Raw genomic sequence first — 22,984 nt, 5'->3', positions numbered from 1 at the left:
GTCCCAATTTTCCAGGTACATTCTGTCATGGCTTTCCTTGGCTAGGAAAGGGAAATTCCCCAACTGCTTGCACTTCCAGGTGAGGCGATGCCCTGCCCTGCTTCGGCTCGCCCTCTGTGGGCTGCAGCCACTGTCCAACCAGTCCCAATGAGATGAACCAGGTACCTCAGTTGGAAATGCAGAAATCACCATCTTCTGCATCGATCACACTGGGAGCTGCAGACCACAGCTGTTCCTATTTGGCCATCTTGGAACAGAATCTGGATGATTTACTTTTGGCTCCCAGTTTGGAAGCCTCATGCCAGCAGACTACTCTAGATCTCTTGAACTTTCTAGCTAATCAAGCGTGCAAGGTGTCTAAACCAGAAGCCCAGCTCTGCTTACAACAAGCCAAATATCTAGGCCTAATCCCAGAGGAACCAGGGCCCTCAGCAAGGAACAAATACAGCACTGGTCCCTCAAGAAGTAGCACCAACCAGACTGATAAACTCGCTCATCTGATCTTGTGGCCTCTACCTAGGAACTGACTCAGTTCAGGAAGACAGCTTAGATCTCCTATGATTTCATCTGCGACCCAAACAATCAGCACTCCTGACTCACTGGCCTTTCCCCACCCATCAAACTATCCTTAAAAACTCTGAGTTCCCGTATGTTCGAATGCTTGGGCAGCCTGATTTGAGCAATAATAAAACTCTAGTCTCCTGCATAGCTGGTTCTGCATGAACTCTTCCTCTATTGCAGTTCCCTTGTCTTGATAAATTAGTTTTGTCTAGGCAGCAGGCAAGGTGAATCAATTCAGCAGTTACATATGGGGGAAGGGGGACTGTAAGGGAATGAAATCCTGAGCACTGTCCTCAAAGGAAGGAGGGGCCTTATAGACTTAGGCCTCGCTAGAAGCGGCTCTCTCCTCAGAGAATAAAACCTCACTGTTTCTCAGAGGGCTGAGAGGCTTGAAGAAAGAGTATGGGCAGAAACTCTGCTTTGAATAGAAGCAGCAGAACCAGTTCAGAGAAAGAGGTTCACAAATTCTATTTTACGGCTTTTTTTTTTTTTAGACGGATTTTCACCCTTGTTGCCCAGGCTGGCGTTCAATGGCGCGATCTCAGCTCACTGCAACCTCTGCTTCCTGGGTTCAAGCTATTCTCCTGTCTCAGCCTCCCAAGTAGCTGAGATTAAGGCACATGCCACCACGCCCGGCTAATTTTTGTATTTTTAGCAGAGATGGGGTTTCATCATATTAGGCTGGTCTCAAACTCCTGACCTCAGGTGATCCACCCCCCTCAGCCTCCCAAAGTGCTGGGATTACAGGCGTGAGCCAGTGCGCCTGGCCTCATGTCTTTTTTATACTTATGCACCAGGCCCTTGGAATAATGCACGAATTCATTCACTCCTAGTCGTGCCAGGCCATTTGCTGGAGGCTGGAGAAACAGGGCCGACATAGACGCTGTGTCATGGTAGCTCCTGTCTCCCAAAGTGCACACTGAGCTCCACCGACAGCCTCAGCGTTCTCGTTGCTAGGAATATGGACCCTCGGGCTGCATGCACCTCAGACCTAGACCTACTGGATCAGAATCTCGGTGCTGGTCCTGAGAATCTGCATTATCAACAGCTCCTCACATTTCCCACCCCTATTCTTCTGCAGATAACATTTGAGAGCCCTGGTCTTGTGCCTACTGCCTCCGCAGTCGGTTTTCAGGGCAGCTGTGTGCGCTTGGATGTGAGGCGGCAAAAACAGGCGCTTCAGGGTTGGCGCGGTGGCTCACGCCCGTAATCCCAGCACTTTGGGAGGCCGAGGCGGGCGGATCATTAGGTCAGGAGATCGAGACCATCCTGGCTAACACGGTGAAATCCCGTCTCTACTAAACAAAAACACGTGGTGGCCGGCGCCTGTAGTCCCAGCTACTCGGGAGGCTGAGGCAGGAGAATGGCGTGAACTCGGGAGGCGGAGCTTGCAGTGAGCCAAGATCGCACCACTGCACTCCAGCCTGGGCCACAAACAAACAAACAAACAGCGTGCTGCAGAGGGAGCCAGCGCCCAGGCTTCGCCCCTAGACCCCTCGCGAAGCCCCGCCCCGCCTCCGGGTCTGGAGAAGGCCAGGAAGCCCCGCCCCTCCACGCTAGCACCGCCCGGGCTGTCACAAAGGAGGAAGCCTAGCCCCGCCCCTGCGTGCGCCGCTTCTTCCAGGCCCCGCCTTTCTCCCTGTGCACTGGACCCTCGGCTGGGCAGCGCCACCAGAGCGACCAAACGTCCCGAGCCTTCCAGGCCGCACCCGAGAGCCAAACGAGCTCCATGGCGGCGGCGGCCAAGCCCAAGAACCTTTCCCTGGTGGTGCACGGACCGGGGGACTTGCGCCTGGTAAGCAGGGAAGGAGGGTGGGAAGCCTACCGACCCTACCTCACTCTCCTCTGAGCCCACCTGCAGTCCTGGCTTCCCACTTCCAGCCCTGTGCCGGCCCCCCACCTTAAGCGCCCTGGCTGCCCAGATCCGAGCTGGTTCCCCTCGGGGTGTGGGGGCGGCGGGTAGTGGCTGTTGCAAAGGGCAGGGATCTAGTCGTGTGCCTCCCTGAACCTAGCCCCGTGGCTGGCACGTGGCCGGTGCCCAGGATGGTTGCAAACTGTTTGAATGAATCATTCTCTCTCCTTTGCCAGCTGCAGATTTACAGTCCAGTCTCTTGTCATTGACCTTTTCAAAGAAAATGCTAAGGCTGTCTGAATTATCTGGGCAGACAGTGCAGAGCAGAAAGGGGGGTCAGAGGACACTTAAAAACAGCAGAACTTCTATTTAACTCCCCTTGCTTGGGACTGATAAACCTCCCTGCAGGATTATTATGATCACAAGAGTACTCAGCACTTAGTACATGCTCAGAAAGTGCCAGCTCCTTCTCCTTTCCTTCCAGTCTAGGCCTCCATCTCCAGGACCCCTGGTGTTCCCCTTGCCTGTGCCAGACTTCTGGATCTTGATAGCCCCCTTGTCTGTAAGGCTCCTTCTCTCCCTAAGTCCCTATCTGGTTCACTTTCCAGCAGTTTTCCTTTCTAATCCCGTGCCTCTGTCCCTTTAGGAGCATTCTGTATGTGTGTTCTCTGCCTGAGACCCTGCCTTTTGCTCCGTGGCTTGTGGCACTAAATAAAGTTTAGGGAGTGGCTGAGTCAGCACCCTGGTCATGCGAAGGCTCCCTTGACAAAGTCCCTCTCAGATGGGCCTGTGATGGCAGTGGCTATGTGGGACAAGTGCCAGCCATCTCTGCTGCTCCCTTGTACCTCCTTTCCCTCAAAGTCCATGCATCAGTATGTAAACTGCAGTAATTCAGAAGCTTATCCAGACTAGCAGTTCTTGACTATTTAAGAATCTGTGGTGTCCCCTCAACAGAATGCAAACAGACTGAGTTTGGCAACAATTTCAGATTGTTCAAGGACTCTCTTTAAGCCGCTCTAAGCCCCTCTGTAGACCCCTTGTCCCAGCTGACACTCCATCTCCTCAGTTGGAGAAAGTGCCATAGCCGAGGTGATAAGTTGTGTTAGTTAACAGACTCAGATGTTCAGACTCCCCAGTCCAGTGCTCATTCCACTCTTTCGAGCCTCCACCGAAGGTCCTGAATTAAAGTGAGGCTGTTAGTGTTTATTGTTGTAAATGCCAGATGGTAGTATGAGTAAGGGAAAGTGGTCCAGGTCTACACGGTTTGCAGAGTGATTTCCAACTCAGTACTTCATTCCACAAACATTCACTCATGAAAGGATGCCTGCCATGTGGCAGGCACTGGGCTGAGGGCCCAGAGAGGAGGACACAGCCCCTGCTCCCAAGTTTACTGAGGGAGGCAGAGAGACAAAGTCAACAATTATGACAGAGCCTTTGATGGAGGCCTCAGAGAGAAAAGACCCCACAGGGAGGGGCCCTTGGCCCTCTATCTGCTCAGAGCCTGCTTAAAAGTCATGCACCTAAGGTGCAGAACCATAGTTAAGTTCTCCTCCACTTTAACTCAAACTCATGGTCTTCTACTGCAGGCAGACTACCTCTATTATGGTTTTGTAGACAAAGCTTTGAAGATTAGAGCAGCAGGGAACTAACCTTAATCTCATCAGCTTTGCATTAGAACCCACTCTGACTGGATTAGGGGCTAGTTTGGGGTGGCTGTAACCTAAAGGATCTAGAAAATATGATGGGCTAGAGAATTTCACCTGTGGTTGTGTGCTGGTGCACTATCTGGGTAAAAGAGTTCAGAGGAGGATTTAGGAAAACACGTAGGCTCAGTTTGAGAATGGGAAGTGGTAGGGTCATTTACTAGTCAGAGTAGATTAAAATGATGAGATCAGGTTTGAAAATTTGAGTTTAAGATGTCTCTGGAGGCCAGGTGTGGTGGCTCATGCCTGTAATCCCAGCACTTTGAGAGGCCAATGTAGGCAGATCACTTGAGGTCAGGAGTTTGAGACCAACCTGGCCAACATGGTGAAACACTGTCTCTACTATAAATACAAAAATTAGCTGGGTGTGGTGCTGCACGCCTGTAATCCCAGCTACTTGCGAAGCTGAGAATTGCTTGAGTCTGGGAGTCAGAGATGCAATGAACTGAGATCGCACCACTGTACTCCAGCCTGGATGACAACAAAACTCTGTCTAAAAAATAATAATAAAATAACAAATAAAAAAATTAAAAAATAAAAATAAAGATGTCTCTGGGACAGGACACAAGGTGCCTTTGAGAAATTTCCTTGGGTGCAGGAGTCTGGAGTGCAGGGATGCTATCTGGGGTGGAAATGTAAACTCAGGAGTCCTTTGCTCCTCTACTGAGCAGTACTGCACTGCCCACCCCCACCCAGGGGGCCTTTGGAAACGTGTCAGGGAGGTTTGATTGTCACAATGACTGAGGAGCACTACTGCAGACTTTATTCAGTTCATAGCTCTGTCCCAGACAACAAAGAGTTGTCCTGTCCCAAATAGTGCCCTATGAGGAATTGTGTGTGGCTGAGCTTGTCTAGGCTGAGTGAACCATGTAGAGTGAGAAGGAAATCAGAGGAGGACATTACCCTGGAGAGAGCCCCAACACTGGAGGGGAAAGGGCAGAAAGAGTTGTCAGCAGAGGAGACCCACCAGTGAGGACTGTGCTGCCTCAGGTGCACCTGCAGCTCCACACAAACCTTCTGGGCCCTTGCCACTCCTTCTCAGGCATGGTCTTCCACCAGCACCTCCACAGGGCCCACCCCCCACCCCAGTGTGGTATCACTGCTCCTCCACCTTTTCCTTAAGACAGATAGGCTCGGTGGCTTGGGTTTGGGGCCAGTAGTGAACCAGAGATAGCGACTAGGAGGAACAATCCTGGGGAAGCTTTGAGGGGAACCAGCCGTTTTCCTCTCTGCAAGAGGACCAAAATGAAACCCAGGATTTCCTGGGCTTAATAAATTGTCAGCGGTTGCATTTGGGTGCGGAGGGGGAACCTTGGTTGGATATAAATTACAAAAAAGATAAGGGGAAGTGGGGAGAATTTGACTGTTTCCTTCTTTTGATGTAAGACCACCCAGCCACAGATTAAAAATGCTTCCATTTCTGGCTGGCTGGGGAACTGAAGCTCAAAAAACTGTGGCCGGTTTAGGTATACCAAGGGCAGGGTCTGCTGATAAAATGGTTCAGTGCCTCAGGAACTCCTATGAAGGGAGTTGTTTGGGGAAACTCTCATTCCTAAAATCTTTTCAAAAAATGTATACATTTTCAAGGGAAAAGTGTATCATTTAAATTACATCATTATTTGCTTTCCAAAATGTGTATAAATCGTTCCTAAAATCTGAAGCAGGGTTCCGAAGTGTTCTGAAGCAGGAAGCGACAGCTCAACCCTTCCCAGTACTGCCTTCCTGCTTGAGGTAAGGCCAGGAACCAGCCAGCGTCCAGGGCAGTGGTCCTGTGGGGGAGTGTGACCTGGTCCACTTTACTTGTCCCTTAACTGGCAGGAAGGAAACGTACCGCACAGCATCCCTACTGCCTAAGGAGAAGGTACCATTCTCTTCTTTCTTGATGTATGGCTGCAGGGAACAAAAAATTAAACTCCTCGCCTACTAATTAGTTTAATGATCACCTTGACCACAGCAAGGAGGAGTATTTATAAATTGGGTGGTAAGTCAGCCACACACTAAGACCGGTGGTTTTCTTTTATAATGAGAACAAAATGAAAAAACAACCTGAGACTTAAGGACTTTCCCTTTTCTCCTCATTTTAAATAGAGAAAGTTTGGGAGTTGGAGGGAGCAAAAGGGACTGATGACCAAGTTGATGTATAAAGAAGCAAACAGTGTCAGCTCGCTGGGGTTCTCTCTAAATGCAAATAGTGCGAAGTTCCCAAACCAGGCTGGGGAGCCAGAGTGGGGTTTAGTCCCTGTTCTACTGCTGCTAGTTGTATGACTCAACAAATTATTTTCCACTTCAACTTCCCAGTGAAATGGGGGTAATAGTAGTGTTCTGTTTGGTTGTATGAGGATTCAGTGGGACCAGTCGTGCGTGTGAAAGGCCTAGCACAGCATCCAGCACACTGTTAGTGGTACGTGCTCACTGTGGAGATGAGCAGGAAGCCAGAGACCCCGAGGACGGACACTTAAACCCTATCAGCTTAAAAAGAGGTGGACGGAGACCAGGGCCTTCAAACACATGGACAGTTTTCCTAACCAAGTTATTATAATGTGGGCCCAGGCAATAATCTTGTTTTCCTCTGTATTTTCCAGTTTACTGTACGCCCCTTTGATCAGTCTGTAGAAACCCAGAAGCTTTTAATTAGGAAATGAATTCCTGGTTCATGAAATTAGAATATAAAACAGTCACATTAGCTTTTCCCCCACAGAAGCTATGCTTGGTGGTGGGGTGGTGGGCAGCTTGTTTTGTAATGTAGGGCTCACTTGAATGGTAGGGAAATGAGGGGAATTAATATGTTGACTGCCTACTGCATTCCAGGCAAGTGCTGGGTACTTTAATACAGGGCTTTACAAACTGTCCACAATGAAGGACCAATTTTATTTTATCCAGGCGGCCATGGACTGATATGTTTGCATCAATATATTTGATTGCTGCGTCATGTCAAAATGCTATAAATAACCAGGCACGGTGGCTCACGCCTGTAATGCTATAAACAACCAGGCATGGTGGCTCCCAGCACTTTGGGAGGCCAAGGCGGGCAGATCACTTGAGGCCAGGAGTTTGAGACCAGCCTGGCCAACATGGCAAAATCTTGTCTCTACTAAAATACAAAAATTAACCGGGTGTGATGGTCCACACCTGTAATCCCAGCTACTCAGGAGGCTGAGGCACGAGATCACTTGAACGGGGAGGTGGAGGCTGCGGTAAGCCGAGATCACGCCATTGCACTCCAGCCTGGGTGACAGAACGAGACTCTATCTCAAAACAAAAACAAACAAAAAAATTCTATAAACATTTCTAAATGCTCCTCTCAAGTTCTGTACATTGCATTACGAATCAGTTCATCAGTCACCCTCTGAGTGCACTTCATCTCCCTTCTTCCTGAAAGCCGGCTCTTCCAGACTTCAGGCAGGAGCATCTGAACAGGGAGAAGTACAGGAACAAAACAGGCTCCACTTCCAGGAAACTGAACACCGTGGAGGGGATGTAGTCAGATTTTCGTTATGATCAGCTATATGAGGAGGCAACAAATTAAAGGAAAAAATAATAATTTTAGAATGATGGGTGAATGTTGTTTAATTATAAAGGGCAAAAAAAATAATACACTGGTATCAAGTTTAAACATTACTTGGAGGTCCATGAAGATATTTCTTGAGTTTTTGTCCATTGAGGCAACGTATTATACCTTAGGTCAAAAGAATTGCTTTGACCTAAGCATTTTTGTTTTGTTTTGTTTTTTGAGACGGAGTCTTACTCTGTCACCCAGGCTGGAGTGCAGTGGCCAGATCTCAGCTCACTGCAAGCTCTGCCTCCCGGTTTCCCGCCATTCTCCTGCCTCACCCTCCCAAGTAGCTGGGACTACAGGCACCTGCCACTGTACCCAGCTATTTTTTTGTATTTTTAGTAGAGACGGAGTTTCACAGTATTAGCCAGGATGGTCTTGATCCCTTGACCTTGTGATCCACCCGCCTCAGCCTCCCAAAGTGCTGGGATTACAGGTGTGAGCCACCGTGCCCCAGCTTGACCTAAGCATTTTTAAATACTTTTATGTATTTTTAAAAATAAGATAAATCTATATCTAATTCAGCACATTTAAAATGTCCCCTCCTTGCCATCTGTACTTTACTGTTAAGATTTTGGGGTGAGAAGCGGATTGTATAATGAGAGGGCATGAACATGGGCAGCTCAGATGGTCCTGGGCATCATGTCTGTTTCTCTGAGCCAGCTGCTTCTATGTGATCAGATTAAAGGGGCTGATAGTCATGAAGGAGCACCTGGATTAAACCAGATTACTCTGATAGTGACGAGATGCAGGCTGCTTAACCCTTACCAGTCAGAGACACTCAAGAGTGAAAAGAGAATCTAAAACTCCTCCAGAAAAAGAGAAATTGGGTAGCAGCAAGTAGCCCAACGAAACATCTTTCTTGCTTTTATCTTAATTATGTTTTAACAACAACAAAACAAAACCCAAACTGGACACACCATTTCAAATTCAAAACAGGAAATTAAATCCAGCAAACACTCCCACCTCCGCCAACAGCTCTGGAAAGGCAGTGCCTTTGTCTGTGAAAGACCACAAGGCACAAAGGTAGCATTTTCCTCTCAAAGTGATGCAAGCTTTTTCTTGGCCCCTTTGCTGGACTTCCGGAAGGGGTGCCTTGTCTACCGGACCTACTGTGCTCAACCCCTTGTGGGAGGGAGCATATGAATGAGCGAGTGCAGGATCTAGCCGGCCAGCTGCTCCAGGCACTGACACAGGAGCAAGCTCCTCGAGGGGAATGTGGCAGCACCCAGGTGAGGGTATCCATGACCCCGAAGCCCCAGAGGGGCTGTTACAGTGCTCCTTTAGTTCCACCATCTGCAGATGGTGGCATGTTAGCAGCTCAGTTGGTGCCTTGCCTCACTGCACAGGGCATGCCACTGGTGAGGGGCAAAGGGCCAGTGTGACAGCCTTTTCTGGGTACCTGCACTTGGTGGGCCCTGAGCTCTTGTCCAGTGTCCAAGAAGAATGAGGTCACCCAGATGATTGAAGGATGATGAAGGTGGAGAATTTTACTGAGCGATGAAAATGGCTTTCAGCAGAGAGAGGAACTGGAGAAGGAATGGGAAGGGCGGGTTGTCTTCCCAGAAGCCAGGTTGTCTCTTCCCCGAAGTCAGGCCATTTCCCCCTCTACCAACTGAGTCTGGGATCTTTATAGGCACAGGATGGGAAGTGTGTATTGAATGGTTTGTGAGTATGCAAAAAATGTTAAAGTGAAGATACCACTCAAAGGTGGGCAAAACAGTGTAGAAAACCACTTAGGAAAGATTAGGTATATGTAAAATAGGTGAAGGGTGGGGATCAATCAGAGGAAAGCATTCAAACAGGAAGACAAGTTCTTGATCCAGTCCCAGGATTTAACTTGTAGCTTGGCTTTCAGGCTTTAAACTGTCTTCCACTTGGAGGTGGAATGTCACTGGATACCCACTCTTATCTGCCTAGGCATTTGGCCACCTCCTTTCGCTATGAAAAGCAGGAGAAGAAGCAAGCAATATCACAAATAGGATTTTAAGATTCCGTAAAAGCAGCCCTATTCTAAGGGGAGATACTAGAATTATGGATGTAGGGGAAATTTCTCTATAAAAATGCATGGCAGAAATTAAGAAGAAGGAGAAATATGTACACGTAGATACAATATTGGAAAAAAAGACTCCATTTTGTGACATTTTGAATCACAAAACATTATTATATATCAATAGCCCCACCTGGATGTCCCAAGACACCTTAGTCCCAGCATGTCCAAACCTAAGTGTCTCCTAATTCTCGTAGGAATTTAGAAGTCATCCCAGATGCCTCACTTCCCACCTCCTGTGGGGTCTGGAAGAGGGAGAGGGATTAGGCAGTGGGAAAGGGTGAGTGTGGTGTGGTTGCAGGTAAGATGGGGGCGTGGTGGCCACCACGTGAGGGGTTTAGGAGTCTCCAGGGTCACTGGCGACTTGATACGAATTTGCATTTCAGCAAGATTGTTATCAGCAGAACAAAGTTGAATGGAGCCAGGAGAGCTTGGGCTGGAGACCAGCTCATTGGACCTTGGGAAGACATTCTACCTCCTATTTTGACCTCAAGTTTGCCAGGACCAACGCGGCTAGAACAAAGCCTCTCATGACAAAATAGCCAATTGGGAAACCTTTGAATTTTCCTCCTACCCTCAAAACACCTTTCACGCACTCAAGAGAAAGGGAAAATGGAAAGGGGAAAGGAAGAAAAACAGGGTCTCTTGCGCTCTGCAGGTGTGCAGGGCAGCCCTCCACAGGCCACAGGAGGCTTGGCAGCAGGGAGCAGGTGACTGTTGTGCATCTGGGATGAGACCAGCAGCTTCCCCACACACTGCCAGCCATCCCCCACCCTAAGACAGTGGGAGCATGTTGCACTCTTTCCACAACTGGCAGAGTCAAGCCTAAAAACTGCTAGAATCCCTTCACTTTCTTCCAAATTCCAGCCTTGTAAAGAGTGGTCAGATTTTCTTAACGTTGATATGAAAACCATGAGAATACAGTTGTCCTTGGTATCCTGGAGTAGGGGAAGGATTGGCTCCAGGAACCCTTTGCGGATGCCAAAATCCAAGGATTCTCAAGTCCCTTGTACATGATGAAATGGTGTAGTATTTGCATATAACCCCCATGCATCCTCCCATCTGCTCTAAATCCCCCCAGATTACCTATAACACCTAACACAATGTCAGTGCTCTGTAAATCATTGTTATAGATTATTTTTCATTTGCATTGTTTTTTAGGGTTGTATTGCTGTTTCTTATTTTTTGAATATTTTTGACCTGAGGTTTGGTTGAATCCAGGATGCAGAACACAACTTTTCCACAAAACAATTTAAAATACTTGTCAAAAGATAAAATTACTACAATTTAATTTAAAAGATTTTATTTGGCTTTATTTGCAATTCTAGAATTGGGCAACACTTTATTCCATAAAATAGCGTGTGTTCCAGTGAGGTAAACAGAGGAGGTTGGTTTTACAAACAGAAAAGAGCTAAAGAAAGCAGAAACACAAGAAAAAGCAGATTGGTCATTTCAGTTATTTTCCTTGTAAGGTGGAAACAGGGAAATAGAACAAAAGAAAAATGACTGGTTAAGTTGAGGTTTCTTCAGGTCATTATTTTTCATTTTTTTAGTAAGGATTAAAGTAGAGGGAACTTTATTATCATGCTGACTGAAACTGGCCTGTTTGGGATATTTGGCTGTTATCTCTCCTGATTTCTCTGAAGGTCATATAACAACTTAGTTTTGCTTTGATGACGTGGAACTTTAGTATGAGTGGCTCCATTCTGGGTTTTTATTCTGTTCTCTTGGGGCCCAGTGCAGGAGCAAAACAGTGGCCTCCTGTAATTTCTATTTAACATGCTTTACTCTTATCAGAAGGACAAGATTGACCAGGGTTGGTTCCACCATAGCATGAGCTAATTATGGAAAAAGAACTTTGATTTTACTTCTTTTGTAATAACAGCGAACATATTTACTGAGTCGGCATTCCCTTTCATGGTTATCATATGAAAGAGGAAATTGGGGCACACGGGTTACATAACTACCCTGAGGTCACGCAGCTGGTGGGGGAAGCCTGGGTTGCATGTAGACAGGCAGTTCCAGAGTCTGAGTTCACTGTGCCACTCAGGTTGGCTGGAGGAGGGAAAAGGCATCTTCCTTCCATTTCTCCTCGTGTTGAAGCCGTTGCTGCAACCCAAGCAAGACATGTTGAGGGAATCAACTCAGTTATGCAGGTGCAAGTAGAGGAAATGGCGCCAGTGACGACATAGCTAGGAAATATATATTTAGGCTAATATAAAAAATGTATTTAGGAAAAGCAAGATAACATTTAGTATGTGAGAGGTACCTGAGATGATCCTATGTCCCCACAGAGGGTACTTCCTGAAGTATTTCCATGAGTTGCTTCAGGAGTGGGCTGGTGGGGCAGCGGGAGGAGCTGAAGGGGGTAGAAGGGAGAGTATATATGTGATTCAGATATGTATTTCTGACGTGAAGTGAAATATGCTGGAAAACGGACACAACTATGGTAAAGAAGAGTTACTCAATTCCTTTTTACCCCCTGTACAGTCACTCATTAAAAGATAAGAAATTCGGCCAGCCACGGTGGCTCACACCTGTAATCCCAGCACTTTGGGAGGCAGGGGCAGGCAGATCACTTGAGGCCAGGAGTTCGAGACCTGCCTGGCCAACATGGTGAAACCCCGTCTCTACCAAAAAAAAAAAAAAAAATTAGTCATGCAGCACGGCACACACCTGTAATCTCAGCTACTTGGGAGACTGAGGTGGGAAGATGGGAGGATCACTTTGAGTTCAGGAGGTCGAGGCTGCAGTGAGCTGAGATCGTGCCACTGCACTCTAGCCTGAGTGCAGTGACATCTGACATCAGGGACTGCTGGTGAGTTACTAAAAATAAAAAAATAAAAAAAAAAAGAAAAGAAAAAGAAATTCTGTTTAGGAAACCTTGAATATGATTGAGGTGACTAAACCTTTGGGAATGAGGAGGAAAGGAGCTGTGGAGATAAAAGTGAAAGTTCGGGATCTCAGAGAACCTAAGGCACTTTGGTAGATGAGAAATAGGATAATTGGAAGAGTATCTGAGAGAGAGAAAGAGATTAAGCAAACAGAGGATTGTGGCCAACATCACGCCAAGGAAGCATGAAGAGCAAGGTTTTGAGTAACCATGCTGTAATAACTTTCTGAAACGTTGTAGTCTCCACAGTGTGCTTAGGGCAATATTTACAAACCTACGGGCTGATGTTAAAATGGTTTTGTGCTCAGGTAGCGTGTCACCTACAGAGACAGGGGGCAGGAGACAAGCCTGAGTTGTAAGAGTAATTAGAATCAGCAAGAAAAAGAAAGTTGGTGTGCAGGGAGAGGAATTTATTTTAACTTTTCCATCAAGTGTGTTCTGCTATAGGCACAGCACAGGCTGTGGGCACAGTACCCTCTAGTGTCTGGGAGGGTCACTGCAGCTTTGCAGTGTAGTAGGAGCACAGTTGTTCAGCTCCGTTAACTTGAAAAAATATTTACAGTCGTGTTCTCTCTAGTGACCCAGGGCCTACTTGGTGTGCCTGACTGTTGTTCTAAGCTTTAGTCTTACCACCTCTCCACCTCCAAATGGGGCATTCAGGCCTGGCCCGGCTGGAGGCAAGGCTATGAATTGTATGCTGTGGAACTGTCTTTCAATGTCTGTGAATTTGCCTACTAGTGCCTTTAGCAGGGAGGGTGGAGTGCTCTGCCATGTTTGCAGTAAAGGCCTTAGTCTTTAGTTTCAATTTAACCTGCAGTTTAAAATTTCACGCAGTATAATGAAGCCATAAAAAAGAATGAGATCATGTCTTTTGCAGGGACATGGATGAAGGTGGAAGCCATCATTCTCAGCAAACTAATGCAGGAACAGCAAACCAAATACCACATGTTCTCACTCATAAGTGGGAGTTGAACAATGAGAACACATGCACACAGGGAGGGGAACATCACACACCGGGGCCTGTCGGGGGGTTGGGGGCAAGGGGAGGGCATTAGGACAAATACCTAATGCCTGTGGGGCTTCAAACCTAGATGACGGGTTGATAGGTGCAGCAAAACAGCATGGCACGTGTATACTGATGTAACAAACCTGCAGGTTCTGCACATGTATCCCAGAACTTAAAGTGGCAAAAAAAAATTCACGTGGTATAACAGAAGCATCACTTTGCACAGTGGTCCCTCATGTCTGATGTGGGACCAGCAACGACTTTGAGGAAGGTTTTGGTGACAATCAGCTATCTTGAGGTGGCTATTTTTAGACTGATTACCTGCCTCCCTCCCATCCTCCCTCCCTCGCTTCCTTCCTCCCTACCTTCCTCCCTCACTTCCTTCCTTCCTTCCTTCCTTCCTTCCTTCCTTCCGATGTAGCCAGTCTAAATTATTAAGAGATTAAAAAACTCCCTTAAGCCTTTTTGCCCCCATCAGGCTGCTTTGGATGCAGCTCCACCATTTGCTACCTTAGTGTTACCATGGGCGGGTTCCTCAGTCTCATCACATGGAAAAGGGAAATAGTAGGATGTACCATGTAGTTTTTTTGCTAGTATTAAATGAGGTAATGCCTGTAAAGCACACAGTACCTGACACAAAGAAGCCATTGAGCAATGTCAGCTAGGCAGCAATAGCATTAAAACTTTGAGCTTTGTTTCCCTGGAGAAGAGGTTCAAATTAGCACTGAGCCTCTTCAACAGAAAGGGCTGGTAACTTGAGATGAGTGAAAACCTCTGACTTTCCTTGGAAACACTATTTTGGATAATGGTTATTTAACAAGTACAAACACTTGAGTTTGGGGCCAAGCACTGTGCCTGGTGCTAAAGAGACGGAAGGCATGGTCTTTGACTTCAAGGCGTTTATGATCTTGTTAGGAAAAACAAAAGCCACGGACCACTAAGCGCAGTGCTGGTGCCGAGCAGCGTGTGTCTGGTGCTCGTGGTGTGGTTTCATGTGGTGGGGCTGCCAGTAAAAGCAGCTAGATAAGCGCTTTTGGGGGAGTTACGTTTGGAACAGTGCCTCATCCCAGAGCTTGCTTCATGGGGCCCAGCTCTGACATTCTCATCGCTTGTTTGGCAGCTCTTTGCACCACCCCTGAAGGAGAAAAGACATATTCCACCTGGGGCTACAGTAGGGCACAGTGGAAGCAGGCTTCATCCATTCTCTGGTAGCATGACCTTGACCAAGTTATTTAACTTCCCAGCTCCGGGTTTCTCATTTACAAACTAAGTGCTATGATGAGGTTAGAGTCCAGCCCACTGCCTGGCACATGGCAGGTGCTGTGAACATTTCCATCTCTCTCTCTCTCTTTTTCTTTCTTTCCTTTTTTTTTTGTGAGAAGGAATCTCACCCTGTCACCCAGGCCAGAGTGCAGTGGCACAATCTTGGCTCACTGCCATCTCCATCTCCTGGGTTCAAGCAATTCTCCTGCCTCGGCCTCCTGAGTAGCTGAAACTACAGGCACATGCCACCACGCCCAGCTAATTTTTATCTTTTTGGTAGAGATGGGTGTCACCATGTTGGCCAGGCTGGTCTCAAACTCCTAATCTCAAGTGATCCGCCCGCATCAGCCTCCCAAAGTGTTGGGATTATAGGCATGAGCCACTGCACCCTCTTTTCTTGATTACCTTAAAATAATAAAATGAACACTTTGATTTGGCCACTTAGTGTCCTTCCTTGTCACTAGGACTTTCCTAGCCCGTTGGCAATGAGGAAAGAAGGCTTAGTAAATCAACACTACTACTACTACTGCTGCTACTGCTATTACTACTAGCTGTGAACACCAGAATAGCTCAGATTGCTTTTGAACCTGTGAGAGGGGCCCAAATCCAGGTCTTATGTGTTCCCAAGGGGCCCCTAAAATGCCACATGGGAATTTTAGGGAAAAAGGACCAGGTGTCAGTCTCTGTGCTGATGGGAAGGAAAGAGCACAGACACTTTCTCCTACCTGGCTAGAGGGGAACACCCTGACGTGCAACTGTCGGAAACACCTGCATCCTTTCCCTGGGGGAGTTCGTCAGACCAAACTAATCTGTATCTAAGAACATGTTTCTCCAGGAAGGCAGGATCTGACATGGATGGCAGATCTAGAAACCCAAAGATCCCTTCTGCCTAGAGTTACATGGAGTGTGCTTTTTCCTTAGTCCTGGTGAAGTTGCAACAGTGAGTGGGATGAGGTCAGCAATTAGAGTCAGCTCTTCCTCAGCTAGGATTGTGCCTTCGGTTTGTAGGCTGTTTCCCAGGGAGGGAACCCAGTGTCAGCACTTTATCTCACCCTGTGACATGTCACTAGTGACAAGTGTGGTCCTCTGTATGCTTTGTGAGTGTGCCGGCCATGCTGTTGTTGGGTCGCTCACTGTGTTATGCAGACAAGTGAAGAAGGACTAGGCAGGTATGCGCAGCGTGCCATTGAGTGTATCCTCTCAGGCATGCACCCAGGAGCAGTGTGGTCTGAGCTTGTGTTAATTCTAAGAAGAAATAAACTAATGATGAAATTCTAGTTTTTAATGGAAAATGTTCATAAGGTAAAGTTATTATACATGTTAAATGATTTTTTCAATTTTGTTTGTTTTAGGAGAACTATCCCATCCCTGAACCAGGCCCAAATGGTAAGTTCTTGGGAAACATAACTTACATTTTATTATTTCCTGTTGTTTCCTTTGGAATCACATGTATATTGTTCCCTTACCTCTCTTTTCCTACTGTTTATTACTTTTGCATCCATTAAAAACCTATGCTTTTGTTAGGCTGAGAACAGAGTCTACTGTCTGCAGCATGACCTAGTGGGAAGTTTATCTTGGCTGCTACATGAAATAAAAAAAATGGTGATAGAATCAGAAAAATTACCGTACCAGATTGCTGACTCATCTCAAAGAGTTTTTGATGTGAAGTATATGGACCAATGACAGAATTGTTCCTCTTTTGACCTAATGACAGTATACCCTATCTACCAGAAGCTGCTGTTGGAGTGGCCAAGTGTCCTAACCCTAACCCAAACTTTGAAAAGGAGTGAGTCTACAGAACTTCATCTTTTAATTAGCAAAGGGAGCATCATGCCAGCTTTCCCCACTCCCCAGGAAGGCCAGTCACCGAAGTGTGCGGCGGCCCAGGACCTTCTGTCCAGTGGGGGTGGGCAGGGCTGCGTGGGTCCCTGTCCCCTGCCCTAATCAACCAAGCACAGAAAGTGAGTGAGCACATGGGGCCAGGGTTTCCAACACCTTTACTCCGCTCCTTCCAGGCCTCTCACTTGCTAAGCCTGTGGGGCTCAGCTGACATGCTGACACCCAAGGTGGCATCTGTAACTTTCCAGCCTTGGGTTTCTCATTTACAAACTGAGTGCTGTGGTGAGGATAGAGTCCAGCCTACTGTCTGCACATGGCAGGTGCTGTGAACATTTCCATCTCTTTTTTCTGTTGGCCCGGATCCCTGCTGACAGCTGTCTAATCCCTCCCATCCCTGGAATCCCACTTTGTCATAATCATGCAGGACCCTGAAGTGAGGCTGGGGGCAATGGGCAGAGTATCTGTAGATACTCACCCTCCCCCTCTCACACCTAGACAGTCACGTCCCCTTTCTACCCTTGAGAAGTTGGGGGTGTCCTTTCCCACTTTGTCCTACCTCACACCAGAACTGCAGCTTCTGGGTGAACATCAGATCGAAGGCAGCTTTCCTGGTGGATCCAGAGCTTTGCTACTGAAAGGTCACTTGTGTTATCGACTTGTAAGTGGTGAGAATACAGACTAGACAGAATATAGCCATTCTATGGGTGCTAAGCAAGTATTGTATAGTCAGGGTTCAAGGATTTTTACCAAGATCCATGTTCAGAGAAGTTAAAGAGTTACCTCACTGTGTCCTGAAAAGTTGACTGTTGATTGCAGAAGTGGCCGAACGAGGGATGTCTTAGACCCAGAGTGCAAGCTTGGCTCCTGGTACAGCTTTTCTCCCTGAAGAAGCATTCTGCTCACACTTTTGTCTCCTGCTACACTTGCATCGGAAGGGAAAAGGGTGCATTGTAGCGAGTTTTCTAGCAAAGTCAAATCTAATCTCTCGCTACCAGTTGCTACTTCAAGAGAGGAAATTATGAGATGATTTTCCTAACTCAAATGACTTTTCCCTGCGTTTGATCTGAGAATTCACCCTGCCATTTCTTACTCTCTTCACTAAAACCAAGGAGGAAGAAAATTCTGAAGAGCCACCCCAGTAGTCTGTGGCAAGTGCACTGCACAGCAGAGATTCGGGTCTCTTTGTCTTTCTAAGGCAGAGTGTTTTCTTTCAGGGAGGTATTCATAACCATCACCTCAGTCGGAGATGATGGTATTTATTGGTACTTATTTCACCAAAGGGGCACAGTACCATCATTATTTTGAACTTAGAAAACTGGCCAGGCGCGGTGGCTCATGCCTGTAATCCCAGCACTTTGGGAGGCTGAGACAGGTGGATCACCTGAGGTCATGAGTTCAAGACCAGCCTGGCCAACATGGCAAAACCCTGTCTCTACTAAAAATACAAAAATTACCCAGGTATGGTGGCACATACCTGTAATCCCAGCTACTTGGGAGGCTGAGGCAGCAGAATTGCTTGAACCCGGGAGGCAGAGATTGCGGTGAGACGAGATCCTGCCATTGCACTCCAGTCTGGGCAACAGAGGGAGACTCTGTCTCAAAAAAAAAAAAAGGAAAGAAAACAATAGCATGAAGAGCTCAACTTGATAGTTCACAAAATGTTGCGAAGCTGAGATTCTATCAGACTTGTTCTCATAAACAGGTAAGAATCATACATAGCATATTAATTATCTAGAAAGTTTTCTTTTGGAAAATAGTTTGTTCTCTTAAGTGGTTGGTACATTTCATGCTACTAATAATATCTTTTCTACCCAGTGTATTGGTCAGTGTTGTCCAGAGAAACAAAACCACTAAGATATATGTGTGTGTATGTATGTGTGTGTGTGTGTACAAAGGGCAGGCTGGAAATTCAGGTAAGAGTTGATGTTGCAGTCTTGAGAAGAATTCCTTCTCCTTCAGGAAACCTCAGTCTTTGCTTTTAAGACCTTCAAACTGATTGGATGAGGCTCACCTACATTATGGAGGGTAATCTACTTTACTCAAAGTCTATTGGTTTAGAAGCTAACCATGCCCAACATGTATCTTCAAACAACCAGGCATTATGGCCTAGCCAAGTGGACACATAAAATTAGCCATCACATGTGGAAGCTTGTTTGCCTTGTGAGACTTAATCAGGGTTGCTATGTAGCTTGTTTTCCTCTATGGCCTAAATAGTGTGCCTGGCCTGGTAACCCAGCCCTCTCCCCTGGTCAGAGGGAAATCACTAGGGCACCTCAGAGTGATAGGGGTTGTTCCCTCTCTCACTGTTTTTGTCTTCTTTTCTTTTATCAGAGGTGTTGCTGAGGATGCATTCTGTTGGAATCTGTGGCTCAGATGTCCACTACTGGGAGGAGGGTCGAATTGGGAATTTTATCGTGAAAAAGCCCATGGTGCTGGGACATGAAGCTTCAGGAACAGTTGAAAAAGTGGGATCATTGGTAAAGCACCTAAAACCAGGTAAGCAAGGTCCTTCAACTTACGTGTTCATTCAACATAAATATATGTGCATGCTTTCTTTGGGCCAGACCCTCTGTTAAGCTCTGGATACAGCAGGGAACAAGACAGTTTTGGTCCATACTCACATGGATCTTACCTTACACAAGAAAAGAGGGACCTGTGAGCAGACAGTTACTTAGTCACCATGTGTTAAGGGTGGTAGAGGAGAATGCACGTTGTGACTAGTGTCTTTTATCCAGACCCTTGGTTCATTTGAGGAAGGGACAATTAATCCAACATCTGGAGTCAAGTAAGAAATAAGCCAGGTAAAGGGCTGGAGAAAACATTTGAGGCATAGGAACCCAAACTACCTTTAGGTGCTGTGAACCAGGGCCTTGGATATAATGTTTGATTTTTATTAGATGGCTGGGAAACCACCATTATTCTTCCTAGATTTACTTAATTCATCTTCCCAGAGGGAGGAATTCTCAGCTGTGGCAGCCTGTGTTGTTCCCTGATATCATGAATTAAATCCAAGTTGTCTTGGCATAGTTAGCTGTTGGCTTTAACCTTCCTTTACCAGTGAGGCTGCTGTGCAGCCAGGAAATAAGGTCACATTATTTGGGGGAAGGTGGAGGTTGACAGGAGGCACCGTCCTGTGTTAGTTATAAAGTTCTCTGAGCCCAACCACATGGAGAGGGATTGGCCAGCTGTGAAGTCAGGCATGTGTCTTGTTTAGGGATGTTAAATCATTCATCATTAGTGGAAGTCAAGAAAGCTCCTGCGGTGTTATGAGGTTATTTCATAGTGGAATGTTTATAGCTTCCAATAGCCTCTGGTGATTGGTTCTCACCTGTGGGAGGGACAAAGTCTCTGACTATAAATTATAATATAGAGTGGGATTCTCTAAATGTAAATTATAACAAGGGTTTAGTCAGTTGTCTACAATGAGCTCAGTCTTATGCCACGAGCCTTGAGGGATATAGAAAAATGAGCAGATATGATCCCTGGATGCTTAGATCGATGTGGAAACACTAGATGTCAGGCCCTACATAAATACCAGCAATTAGACAGCAAGCCCATAGGATATAATTAGGTGTGGGAAAGAACAGGCTTTAGGAGTTCAAAGGGCATTTGCTGTGGGCAAAGGTGGTTAAAGAGTTCATGGAGGAGATAGGTCTTTGAGCTAGACATCTAACGGTAGTAACGTTAATAAGAAGGTAGCTAATATTTATTGATTTGCTACATTAGTCTCCATGTTAAACACTTAGATGTACAATTCTTTCTTTCTTTTTTTTTTTTTTTTTTTATGAGACGGAGTCTCACTCTGTCACCCAGGCTGGAGTGCAGTGGTGCAATCTCACCTTGCTGCAACCTCCACCTCCTGGTTCAAGTGATTCCCGTGCCTCAGCCTCCTGAGTAGCTGGGATTAGACATGCACCACCACGCCTGGCTAATTTTTGTATTTTTGGTAGAGACAGGGCTGCACCATGTTGGCCAAGCTGGTCTTGAACTGACCTCAAGTGATCTGCCCACCTTGGCAGTAATTTGGGTAACTTGCTGTAATTACGGGTCTGAGCCACTGCGCCTGGGCTATTTATTTCATTCTTGAAACAACTCTATGTGATAGGCATTATTATCTTCGTTAGTTGAAGAAGAAATTGAAGCCTGGTTATTGCCAAGGGTCACTAGTTTGTCTCAGAGCTGGTATGCCCATCCTGGTCTTTTGGACTCTAGAGCAAGTGCTCAGAACCACTGGGCTTTCAAATATGAAAGGTTTTATATTTGAGTTCTTGAAATGGGCAGAGCTAATATTCTAGTTAAGAGGAAGCTAACAGGCTGGGTGCGGTGGCTCATGCCTGTAATCCCAGCACTTTGGGAAGCTGCGGTGGGCAGATCTCTTGAGGTGAGGGGTTTGAGAACAGCCTGGCCGATATGGTGAAACTCTGTCTAAAAATAGAAAAATTAGCTGGACGTGGTGGCGCGCACCTGTAGTCCCAGCTACTTGGGAGGCTGAGGCAGGAGAATTGCCTGAACCCAGGAGGTGGAGGTTGCAGTGAGCTGAGATCGTGCCACTGCATGCCAGCTTTCCAGCCTTGGTGAGAGACAGAGCGAGACTCCATCTCAAAAAAAAAAGAGGAAGTGAACAATCAAATTACAGATGCGAGAGTAATACATCTGGGTGCGGATGAGTCTGTGCTGCTCCACGCAGAGGTTTTGTGTTGGGGAGTTATTGGAGATGATAAACATGCATCATCTTTATAAAAGTCCCTCTTTAAAAAGCATTTGGCTGGGCATGGTGGCTTACACCTGTGATCTCAGCACTTTGGGAGGCCAAGGCAGAAGGATTGCTTGAGCTCAGGAGTTTGAGACTAGCATAAGCAACAGAGGTTGACCCTGTCTCTATGAAAAATAAAATTAGCTGGGTGTGGTCGTGCGCACCTGTAGTTCCAGCTACTCGGGTGGCTGAGACAGAAGGATCACTTAATCCCAGGAGGTTGAGTTTGCAGTGAGCCATGATTGCACCACTGCACTCCAACTTGGGTGACAAAGCAAAACTCTGTCTCAAAAAATAAAATAAAATAAAATAAAATAAAATAAAGCACTATAAAACTGTGAAATGTCATGTTATCATAATATAATCATAATCAGAAGGTAAAACTGAATAGTATGAAAACTCCACCTGATTATGGAGGATCTTGAAGGCTAGGTGGAAGAATTCATCCTTAATGGCATAGGCATAATTTGCAGAAAGTTCACTGGACAGGAAAGAAAGTAGAGGGAGTCAGAGGAGATAGAAGGAAGAGACAAATACAGACATTTTATATTTTTGAGACGAAGTCTCACTCTGTCGTCCAGGCTGGAGTGTAGTGGCGCCATCTCGGCTCGCTGCAACCTCCGCCTCCCAGGGTCAAGTGATTCTTGTGCCTCAGCCTCCTGAGTAGCCGGGATTACAGGCACGCACCACCACGCCTGGCTAATTTTTGTATTTTTAATAGAGACTGGGTTTCACTATGTTTGCCAAGCTGGTCTCAAACTCCTGACCTCAGGTGATCAGCCTTCCTCGGCCTCCCACAGTGCTGGGATCACGTAGGCATAAACCACCGTGCCCAGCTAAATATAGACAGATTTTGGTGCTCATAAGGATTTCTATGGGTCCTTTTATTTTCTTAGGATACAAAATTTGGATTTAAAGTCTTTCATATGTTAACTTTGACTTAAAATTCTAATCAACTAATCTAGAAAGAAGACCACAACTCATCAAATGTTTCCTAATGTTCATTTACAGAATTTAAACATGTAAGTCAGCTGGGCACAGTAGCGCACGCCTATAATCCTAGCACTTTGGGAGGCCGATGTGGGCGGATCACTTGAGGTCAGGAGTTCGAGATCAGCCTGGCCAACATGGTGAAATCCCATCTCTACTAAAAATACAAAAATTAGACAGACATGGTGGTGTACATCTGTAATTCCAGCTATTCAGGAGGCTGAGGCAGGAGAATTTCGTGAACCCGGGAGGTGGAGGTTGCAGTGAGCTGAGATCATGCCACTGCACTCCAGCCTGGGCGACAGAGCAAGACTCTGTCTCAAATAAATAAATAAACTAACAGATAAACATACATATGAGTCAATAACTCTAAGGCATGGAAGCATTCCTATGTTTTTTAAGACTAGACTGGTCAAGTGCACTAGTGAGAAGCGGGGAAAGAGTAGAACAAGGAGTATTATCTGTAACTGACTATGAACAATCAATTAAGATAACGCACTACCTTCAGACCAGCCTTCACC

At 46.4% G+C, this 22,984-nt stretch overlaps 1 protein-coding gene across 2 annotated transcripts in view; it reads left to right on the top strand.

Annotated features, from left to right (window-relative positions):
• The first annotated feature begins 2,110 nt into the window (after positions 1 to 2,110).
• Positions 2,111 to 22,984, top strand: part of SORD (sorbitol dehydrogenase) — a 44,839-nt gene continuing 23,965 nt past the window's right edge. For both annotated transcript variants that reach the window (XM_017872847.1, XM_017872848.1), the window contains exons 1-3: positions 2,111 to 2,356; positions 16,234 to 16,267; positions 19,052 to 19,216. In XM_017872847.1, the coding sequence (XP_017728336.1) occupies positions 2,291 to 2,356; positions 16,234 to 16,267; positions 19,052 to 19,216 (265 nt within the window). In that variant the 5' untranslated portion in view covers positions 2,111 to 2,290. The remainder of the gene's footprint in view (positions 2,357 to 16,233; positions 16,268 to 19,051; positions 19,217 to 22,984) is intronic.

This window comes from Rhinopithecus bieti, unplaced genomic scaffold (genome assembly GCF_001698545.2).
Source record: "Rhinopithecus bieti isolate Rb0 unplaced genomic scaffold, ASM169854v2 scaffold_6945, whole genome shotgun sequence".
Classification (NCBI taxonomy): Eukaryota; Metazoa; Chordata; class Mammalia; order Primates; family Cercopithecidae; genus Rhinopithecus; species Rhinopithecus bieti.
This window is presented reverse-complemented; position numbering and strand designations above follow the sequence as displayed.